Here is a 10,918-nt window from a genome sequence, read left to right as displayed (position 1 = left end):
GCCTAACACTATAACTACCTTATAAATTTGGACATTTTAATCAAATGGACAATCGATTGTGGGACATTATTCACGTTCAAAGGCCCCATTAGCCCATGTTACTAATCAAGTACTATGATTTTTGAGTTGTAAGACATGAATTTTTCTTTGAAATATCATCAAAACATCATCATACACATCGCGGATTACTTTAGTGTCAACCCAAGAAGACAGAGCCACAATCAATGACGAGTACATGATTTGCCTTTAATCAAACAATGAAAATAGTAGACTGCATACAACATCTATAAAAATGTGACACAAGAATAAACGTATAGATAAAGTAATTAATCTCTCTGTTTTTTTCCCCATAATACTCCAAGTAATCTTATTTGAATGAAGAAAAATGATCAGCATCGATGCCCCTTATCAGCAGCTAGCATACTAATCTGGCTCACTTATAAGCTGCCATACCAACTCCTGCTTCGCCTCCGTAAGGACCGAAACTTCCGCGAGCCCGCGAGTAACTATAGTAGAAGAACTCCGAGATTAAGGCCGTGAAGAAAACGAAAGCCGCTCCGGCTGCAAAGACTCCCTTCCGAACGGTCTCGCACGAGGGCGGGTTTTCAAAAAAGTCGGTCCTGTATTTGGTGTGATAAGCATTTCTCACCGAACCAGCCAACAAGCAAACTTCGGCAATGAAGAATGTTACCCTGCACCAAGATCAAAATTACTTCCAAAATATTAATTTGTTAAGTTATAATGAGCATTTAATATGAGCACCGCTGACGTGACATCATTTACATCCAATAGGTGAAACCACCTCAGCCAATATTCATATAAGTGCTTGTTAGAGGTGTCTATCAAAGTTGGATAAGAGTGGATCTAGAAGTCTTAGCTGGAAGCCACAAATCAGAGATAACCGAAAGCCCTCTAACGGTTTGACAGTTAGAGTTGGTTATTGGAGTTTGAAGCTTAAAAGGCAGCTGGTGTTAATCTGGATAAATACTCCAACAGGCATTCATTCTAAGTGATTTTGATAACAGTTACAAGAGAAAGCAAAATAGAGATTCGAGAGAAGAGTCATAGTAGCTAAGTTTTTCTTAGAGTTGTTCTGTGATTGATCTTGGATCAAAGAAGCTTTGTAATTGTATACTTGTCTTTGATCAATAAAGTGATTATCATTCCTACCGTGGATGTAGACTCTTCACAAGAGTTGAACCACGTAATTGATTGAGTCTTCTTGTGTGTTCTTATTTTGTGTTCACTGAGAGGTGCTTGTAAGTGAGTTTCTGGAGAACAAGAGATTGGAGATCGTGAATTAAACTAACAATTGGCGCCATCTGTGGGAAACGAACAAATTCCTTGAGTTCTTGATCGGAAATGGTGGGAATGAAATTCGACATCGAGAAATTCACCGGCGTAAATGATTTTGGGCTTTGGAGAGTCAAGATGAGAGCCATCTTGATTCAACAGGGGCTTCAAGATGCTCTTTTGGGAGAAGAATCGATAACCGGAGACTCAAAAGAGAAGACTCAGATTCTTCAGAAGGCATTAAGCGCAATCATATTGTGCTTAGGAGACAGGCCACTGAGAGAAGTAGCAAGAGAGACGTCTCCAGCTTCTATGTGGTCCAAACTCGAAAGCCTCTATATGACCAAATCATTGGCAAATCGTTTATATATGAAACAAAGATTGTACTCTTTCAAGATTGGTGAAGACAAGTCATTATCAGAGCATATTGAGGATTTTATAAAAATTCTGGATGATTTGGAAAACATCGAAGTGAAATTGGAAGATGAGGACAAGGCATTGATTCTGCTAAATGCTCTTCCAAAATCTTTCGAAAATCTGAGAGATGCCATGCTGTATGGCAGAGAGCAGACCATATCTCTTGATGAAGTACAATCGGCTATACGAGCAAAGGAACTCCAAAGAAATTTGCATCTGGATAATCAACCACAAGGTGAAAGTCTGATCACACGTGGGAGAACTGAGAAGAGAACTCCAAAGAATTATAAACCAAGACCAAGGTCCAAGAGTCAATCCAAATTTAAATGTTTTCATTGTCATAAGGAGGGACACTATAAAAGAAATTGCCCAGAAAGGAAGAAGAAGTCCAATGACAGAAATGAGAGTGATGGAGAAGCGTCTATGATATCGGGTGGATATGAATTTGCAGAAGCTTTAGCAGTGACTGAAAATAGCTCATCAGCTGAATGGATCCTTGATTCAGGATGTTCATTTCATATGACTCCTAATAAGTCTTGGTTTGAAGAACTAATTGAATCAGAGCAAGGCCTAGTTATTATGGGAAATAATAAATCTTGCAAGGTCAAAGGTATTGGATCAGTAAATCTGAGAATGCATGATGGTAAAGACAGGGTACTCCAAGAGGTGAGATATGTGCCTGAGCTTAAAAGGAACTTAATTTCTCTTGGTACCTTGGAATCGAAAGGCTATTCATTCAAATCAAAAAATGGAAACTTAAGAATTCTAAGGGATCACTTGTGATCATGAAAGCCAAGAGGATAAATTCATTATATATCCTTATGGGAAACAATGTTATTGGATGATCTGCAGCTATACAAAGTGAGGCCGATATGACTCGGCTATGGCACAAAAGATTGGGCCATGTTAGTAAAAAGGGTTAGTTGAACTAGCTAAACAAAATCTGTTGTGTGGTGATAAGATTCGAGAGCTAGAATCATGTGAATATTGCATATTAGGCAAAGCTAAGAAAGTTCAGTTTCACACAACAAGACACACAACATAAGGACCTTTAGATTATGTTCACTCTGATCTTTGGGGGCCAACTTCAACACCAACTCATGGAGGTGGAAGATACTTCATGTCAATCATTGATGATTATTCCAGAAGGACATGGGTTTATATACTTAAGACAAAGGATGAAGCTTTCCTTAAGTTCAAAGATTGGCTAGTCACGGTGGAAAACAAGATGAATAGAAAGCTTAAACATCTTAGAACAGACAATGGTTTGGAGTTTGTTTCTGAGAAATTTAATAGATTTTGTAAGGATAAAGGGATAACAAGGCATAGGACTGTACCTGGTAATCCTCAGCAAAATGGAATAGCCGAGCGCATGAATCGAACCTTATTAGAAAGAGTAAGGTGTCTGCTCCTTAGTGATGGACTTCCAAAGTCATTTTGGGGTGAAGCAATCTCCACTGCCTGTTATCTGATAAATCAGTGTCCTTCAAGTGCATTAAATTTCAAAACTCTCATAGAAAGGTGGAGAGGAACTCCTGTTGATTACAAACAACTAAGAGTGTTTGGTTGCTTAGCGTATGCTCATGTCAAACAAGGAAAGCTGGATCCAAGAGCATTAAGATGTATTTTTATAGGTTACCCTGATGGTCAAAAGGGCTACAAAGTATGGAATTTAGAAACCTCAGGGCCAAGATGCTTTGTGACAAGAGACATAACTTTTGATGAAGACAAGATGACTTACAAAAAAAAATAAAATCAGTCTGTATCAAATGAAGGAGCAAACAACAAATTACAAGTTGAGGTGGAGCAGGAAAAGGATGTTGAGAACAGAAAAGATGATCAAAGGACAGAGGAATCAAGCTTAGAGCAGGAAGAGGATGAAGAAGATACTAGCTCCTATATGCTAGCAAGAGATAGACCAAGGAGGGAAATCAGAATGCCTAAACATTACATACAAGATGATCTAGTATCCTTCGCTCTGAATGTATCTACTGGAATAGACAGCTCAAAACCAACCTCTTACCAAGAAGCAATTTCCAGTAAACAAAATGATCATTGGATCACAACTATGAAAGAGGAATATGATTCACTCATCAAGAACAAAACATGGGTACTGGTACCTAAACCAAAGGATCAGAAAGTAATAGGATGCAAATGGGTGTTCAAGTTAAAGGATGTCACTGGTAAGGATACTAAAGTAAAACACAAAGCAAGACTAGTTGCAAAAGGGTTCACTCAAGTGGAAGGAATAGATTTCCATGAAATATATTCACCTGTTGTGAAACACTGCTCAATTAGGATTGTGCTAGCCTTAGCCACACAATGGAATATGGAACTGGAACAACTAGACGTTAAGACAACATTCTTACATGGAGATCTTGATGAAACAATCTTCATGGAACAGCCTGAAGGATATAAGGTTTCAGCTCATAAAAGTGAAGTATGTCTTTTGAGAAAGTCACTTTATGGTCTCAAACAGAGTCCTAGGCAATGGTATCGAAGATTTGATGAATTCATAACGAGCATTCAGTTTAAAAGAAGTAACTTTGACAGCTGTGTGTATGTGAAAAAGGCTGGAGATCAGATTAAAATCATACTTCTGCTGTATGTAGACGATATGCTGATTGCTAGCTTAGACATGGAAGATCTTGAGAGTTTGAAAAGGAAATTGAATTCTGAGTTTGAAATGAAAGAGTTGGGTGAAGCAAAGAGAATAATAGGAATGGATATTCAGAGAAGTAAAGACAGAAAGTTGTTATACTTGAATCAAACTTCATATATAAGAAAAGTGTTGATCAAATTCCGCATGCATGAATCTAAAACAGTGAGTACACCATTAGGACAACACTTCAAACTGTCTATAGATCAGTCCCCAAGTAATGAGGCAGAGGCTCAAGACATGAAAGGTATTCCTTATGCAAATGCTGTTGGAAGCATAATGTATGTAATGATATGCAGTCGGCCAGATTTAGCCTATGCCATAAGTGTTATATCAAGATTTATGGCAAATCCTGGAAGAATGCATTGGGATGCTTTAAAGTGGACTTTGAGGTATTTAAAGGGAACTGAAGGCACTGGATTGATATTTAGAAGACAAGATGATTGTGAGCAGCTTGTGGAAGGCTATGTGGACTTTGATTTCGCAGAAAACCTAGACACAAGAAAATCTCTTACATGGTACATCTTCACTCTATTTGGTTCAGCAGTTAGCTGGAAGGCAACACTTCAGTCAGTTGTGGCTTTATCTACCACCGAGGCTGAGTATATTGCCTTAACCGAAGCTACAAAAGAGGCTACCTGGCTTAAGGGAATTATGGCAGAGCTTGGAATTGATCAGAAACAACTAAAGGTACACTGTGATAATCAAAGTGTCATTCACCTCACCAAACATCAAGCTTATCATGAGAGGAGTAAGCACATTGACATCAAGCTTCACTATGTAAGAGATATTCTGAGTAAGGAACAGATCATTGTTGAAAAGATACATACAAGTGAGAATCATGCTGATATGCTAACCAAGTCATTGCCTCAAGCTAAGTTTAGACACTGCCAAGACTTGGTTAACATAGGTGAAATAACGTAGGTCTATAAGTAGAGGAGGGTAATCAACTTATGAAGACAAGGTGTAGATTTGTTAGAGGTGTCTATCAAAGTTGGATAAGAGTGGATCTAGAAGTCTTAGCTGGAAGCCACAAATCAGAGATAACCGAAAGCCTTCTAACGGTTTGACAGTTAGAGTTGGTTATTGGAGTTTGAAGCTTAAAAGACAGCTGCTGTTAATCTGGATAAATACTTCAACAGGCATTCATTCTAAGTGATTTTGATAACAGTTACAAGAGAAAGCAAATTAGAGATTTGAGAGAAGAGTCATAGTAGTTAAGTTTTTCTTAGAGTTGTTCTGTGATTGATCTTGGATCAAAGAAGCTTTGTAATTGTATACTTGTCTTTGATCAATAAAGTGATTATCATTCCTCCCGTGGATGTAGACTCTTCACAAAAGTTGAACCACGTAATTGATTGAGTCTTCTTGTGTGTTCTTATTTTGTGTTCACTGAGAGGTGCTTGTAAGTGAGTTTCTTCTGGAGATCAAGAGATTGGAGATCGTGAATTAAACTAACAGTGCTCATGGTGGTTGCTCACTCATATCAAAGTACGCAAGGACCGGAGTGTATGCGTACCAGCAGACGACGAAAAGAATAATGGCGCAAGCCCTTGAACCGCCTGGTTTGAGTGTATCTCCGAAGCAGAAGCATTTGGTTGTGACCATGATAAGTACTTGACTGGCCATGAGGAACAAAAATGCCCCGACCCCGTATCCGGTCGCGATGTCCGAGTCATAAACACAGTAGTTGTAATTGATATCGCTATCAGACTTGGATATTCCCTGTCAAAAGTTAAAGGTTTCGGCCATTAGAAGCAGCGATCGATACCAGTAGTGTTACATCTGAATTAAGCCTGAGCCAGTGCATTACATTATATATGTATATATTTTGTTTAATTCCTATGCAGTTCAGGCTCGTGCACATTATATTGAACATAATTTGAGAACAAAACTGCTCGGTTAATCTTCATGACTAGTAAATACGAGGACAAGCCATTAATGGGAAAAGTTCCAGAAAGGAATCTCAAGAAAGATGAAAATTAAAGTTCAGTATTAACTATAGTTATTTAAAATATATATATTTTTAAAGATTATACTTGAGAATTAGTTTACGTGCTCGATCAGCCTTGGGATACATATAATATGCATCTACATTTTTCATATTGTGAGACATTTTAAATATGATGTGCATCTACAAAATACAACACATGATATTAAATAAAGTGATTTCAAGAAAATCCAAACGGAAAGGAATTATAGGGAATATTAAATAAGAACTTACAGTACTTCTTCTATGTTCAGCGGCAACAGCCAACCCGAAAGCAATGAGATCCAGAACCAGGACGATGATCATCACGACTTTCGAAGCCATTTCGATTCGGTTCGGCGAACTCCGATGATCACTTGTAAACTTCTATATATCGAGGGGCTATATTTATGTATTTGGCTCGAGTGAATTGAAGAAGAAGTAAGGGAAAGTTACACGACAGAGGGAGATTGGGTATCGACCAGTGATGGCGATACCTCAACCATTGTTCACCATCAAGCAAAGATACCTACTAACCACCAAAACTGATACTGGCCTGGGGTGCATTTGTTTTTTGTTTTTGTTTTTTTTTCCTTTTTTTTTATTATTATTATTTTGGTATATATATGGCGGACCCCGTTAGCTAGGATTTATATTATTCGTACAGTACTCCCCATTTATGTTCATCTGTGTGTGATAACTAATGAAGGCCAAACTATAAATTATACCTTGCATTACATTTTTTAGTGGACTTAATTAGAATTTGCAACCGACATAAATAAAATTAGTTGATCAATCACCCCTTTAATTTGTCATTTCAAAATAATGTCTGTCCGAAGGTTTATTTGATATATGACTGTGATTTGCGACCGGTTCTATTCATGATTTATCTACACGTATGTCCGGAGTATAATGATTGTGAGTTTTTGCGTATTTCAAAAAAAAAAAATTAGAACAATACTCGTCTTATATTATATATATTTCAACTGCTCGTAGCTTACAGCACCCCAATTTTTAATATTTTATTTTATCCAAAGCAACTTTCATAAGCTCCAAAAAATTATTTCAATGATTTAAAACAAAGTTTATTGTGATCAATATATAGTATGTTTTACGCAAGTTTAAGGTAACTAATAATCATTTTCTGATTTTCTGATTTTATGATTAAAAAAAAATCATTTTCAATGCCGTGCAAACCAATTATAGAATACTGCAAATATATAAATATATATATATATATATATATATATTAAGCACGTGCGTTGCACGTGACAAAGCAATGAAACCGATATTTTATATTAATAATTATATTATATGTTAAAAGTTTAATGTCACGCCCCGTATTCGAGACGTGTCACCGGTGTTGTTATAAATTTAAAAAAAAAAATTCGAAACAACAAGCCTTGCAGTATAGTCTATACCGAACCAATCTTTTTCATAAAAATCCCAAAATAAAATGTCTTACAACCTAACAGAAAAACTTATGAAAAATATGAATTTGAAAATACTAGCGAAATATGCGGAAGCGTTTATTACACAAAATAAATCAGAGTACTGAAACCCAAAATAAATCCGGAATAATCGAACAAAAAAATAGAATTTCACTGTCTTCCTTGTTACCAACCCCAGAACATGTCCTGCTCTTTCTCCTCTAAGTCTTCTTCGATATCTGTGAGGGAAAAGTAAGGGGGGTGAGTGTTTTGGGAAACACTCAGCAAATGGAGGCTGATCGATCATATACATATATACAAAAAAAAAAATGATTGAACAAAAACTCATCATAGCATGACATATCATAATTCATAACATTTTGACAAAAAACACTGCAAATCCTCTCTTTACTTGTGGCTAACTGATCAGTCCTCTATATGTAATCCCTCTAAGGGGTGAGGTCATAGAACGGTTATTGTTACCCACCGTATCAGGGCCATAACAAACAAAGTTCGGAAATTTTCTTTCCACTCATAACTCGAGTCTAAGCAGTGTCTTAAAATATTCAAGTTCATACGTGTAACAGAATTCATAGCAAGGTTTAAACATATTATGACGATCGAATCTTTAAAACGTATATAAATTTTAAATATATATATAAGCCCACTTACCGCTGTCGTTCTTGAATCAGACGAGGAAAGTTGAAGTTTGGACAGAAACTTTCGAAAATCAGCCTACTGATTTTCGAAACTTAGGTAGTTAACTCCTTGCTCTAACCTTCGAAATCAAGGAAGAAGTTTACAGATCAGTGAGTTATCTACTAACTCCTCTAAGAAATAGGTACAGATGGTAGAAAGCCTTACTGACTTTGGACGATTTCAGCAGAGTGTCGTATTGCGCACTTCGAACTCCAGCAGCACCACACCTTGGAGAAATTCGAACCTAGCAGCCTACTGAATTTCGAAATTTGCTTGTAGAATGGTGTGGAAATTGTGAAGGGGTCTTGGGGTTTATATAGGAGGAGGGGGCGAGATTTTAGGCTAGGATTTTGGGGTGATTTGTTGCTCTGATTACGGAGATCAAATTTGCATCAAATTCAAAATAAATCTGCATAAAATCCGGAATAAATCCGTACGAAATCCTCATGGAATTTGCCTTGATTCTCGAAAATCTTGTGCTGGTTTAGCAGCTATATTCTTGCTGGTTTGGCTTCCATGCAGGGAATTTATTCCATAGTTAAGTAAACTTGTAGGCCAAGTTTCGGGTCTTCATAAAAAGAAATAAATCGGTCAACTCTATATTGAATTCAACTGAAAAAGACAATAGTTGAATTTAGGCAAAAAAAATGAGAAATAATAGAACAAAAATTATATGAGTATTTATTTATAAACGAGACATGTTAACGTTTCTATTGTATGATTGTTCAAGCAGCAGCGATTTTCTTGTTATATGACGCAGTTTTTCTTTTAATAAATTTTCTTTGCCCCAGACTTTGTGAATTCGCTTAATTAAATTTATCGTTCTTCCTTTTGTCAAAACTTATAGCACACCAAACTTACCATAAATGTGTTAACTTCTCACTATACTGATATAAATGACTTAAAAACAAGGTTTTAAAAATCATGAATTGTGATGAAACATCACGAAAGATTTAAGCATTAGAAAATTAAGCGAGCTTCATACATAATTATGCATTGAATTTTTTTTTATTATAATTCTAATTATATCAAGTAATTAATAGATTAAATAATATATAAATTAAATTGAGAATAAATGCATAAATTTTCAAGTTGTAAAAACATGAATCTCAAAATCACTATTTGTGTGGAGAAAAACTTTTTTCAATCGCAGTTAGATCAAGTATCATCCTTAACATTAGTAAAAAATAGTGTGTAAAAAACATAAACGTACATTTAAGTAGTATATCATGCAACTTTTTTTTATTTAACTATTCATTACTGTTTTGTAAAATTTATTGAAAACATTGCATAAAAAATAAGAATATTTATTAAAATTCATATTAACAACTCAAATAGTGTATACAAAACAATGATTTAAATTAATGATAATTTGAGCTCATATTTATAATAGTAATATATATATATATATATATATATATATATAAAATCAATAATAAATAATAGATTAGCAAAATAAATAATGTGTAAAAAACTGTTGGGGTGCAATAATTATCCTTATTTGGTAGAGCGATTGAACTGCATAACGGTTGGGTTGTTGTGCGATATTTTAAAATATTTATAAGGTCAAAATTTTATATATTATGATAATATATAAAATTTATTATGCATCTTAATATCAAAAAATTCACTAAAAATATATTGATTTATATTGTAGCTCTCATGTTAGACATTTTAGTTTTGATGATTTGATGTCTTCAAGAATATCAGTAGACAGTAGTAAATGCAATGTAATATTTTTTTCAACATAATATGTCAGATGACTTTTAAAAGAGAAGTAATAATCATTAACAAATATTCACCTGTTACAAAAGATAACGAATAAATTCAGTAGACTGCTTTGCATATCTCATGTGTATTATTTGTTATATAATGCTCCTATTACGAGTCAGTTTATTTTTTCATTACAATTCATTCATTGGATCGTACAAAAGCATTTATTTTTGTGATCACCATTTTTGAAATAAATCATCTTCAAAAGACTCAAACATAAATAGTTTATCTCAAGTCTTGGATCCATCATTCAAAGAACGTTTGATCAAATTCAGAATATTGCTTGCGCTACTGTTTTTCATAAACAATTATTGTATCTTTTGTAACGTGCAAAAAATTGTTATATGAGGAAATAATATTTGCCAAAATTTTCAATATTGATTATCATAGTGTGTTGCTTGCTAGCTAGGAGCTTCAGTAGTCAAAGGTAAAATTGTTGAAGTAGATTTGTATATCGTCTATGTGTATCAATTTAGATATTGAAAACCAAAACACATGAATATGATATATATATATATATATATAGTTGATATTTTTTGTTGAATCCGATATTTTGGTGATAACAAACAACAACTCATTGTATAGGAATGTGCTGCCAACCATTGTATTTCAGGAATCTACTACAACTTCTACCGGAAGCTTGTCAACCGCCTTTGCTCTCGACCGGCTGAAGTCACA

At 35.0% G+C, this 10,918-nt stretch overlaps 1 protein-coding gene across 1 annotated transcript; it reads right to left on the bottom strand.

Moving 5' to 3' along the window:
- Positions 1-225: 225 nt before the first annotated feature.
- Positions 226-6,825, bottom strand: LOC140893236 (uncharacterized). Its single transcript, XM_073302301.1, has 3 exons — positions 6,594-6,825; positions 5,889-6,094; positions 226-692 (listed from the first exon to the last, which is right to left on the bottom strand). Exons 1-3 carry the CDS (start codon positions 6,681-6,683, stop codon positions 434-436), a joined length of 555 nt encoding a protein of 184 aa, XP_073158402.1. The 5' UTR covers positions 6,684-6,825; the 3' UTR covers positions 226-433.
- Between the last annotated feature and the right edge of the window lie 4,093 nt (positions 6,826-10,918).

Source organism: Henckelia pumila, chromosome 3 (assembly GCF_033568475.1).
Source record: "Henckelia pumila isolate YLH828 chromosome 3, ASM3356847v2, whole genome shotgun sequence".
NCBI classification, from domain to species: domain Eukaryota; kingdom Viridiplantae; phylum Streptophyta; class Magnoliopsida; order Lamiales; family Gesneriaceae; genus Henckelia; species Henckelia pumila.
The sequence above is the reverse complement of the archived record's forward strand: the minus strand, read 5'-3'. Positions and strand labels throughout refer to the sequence as shown.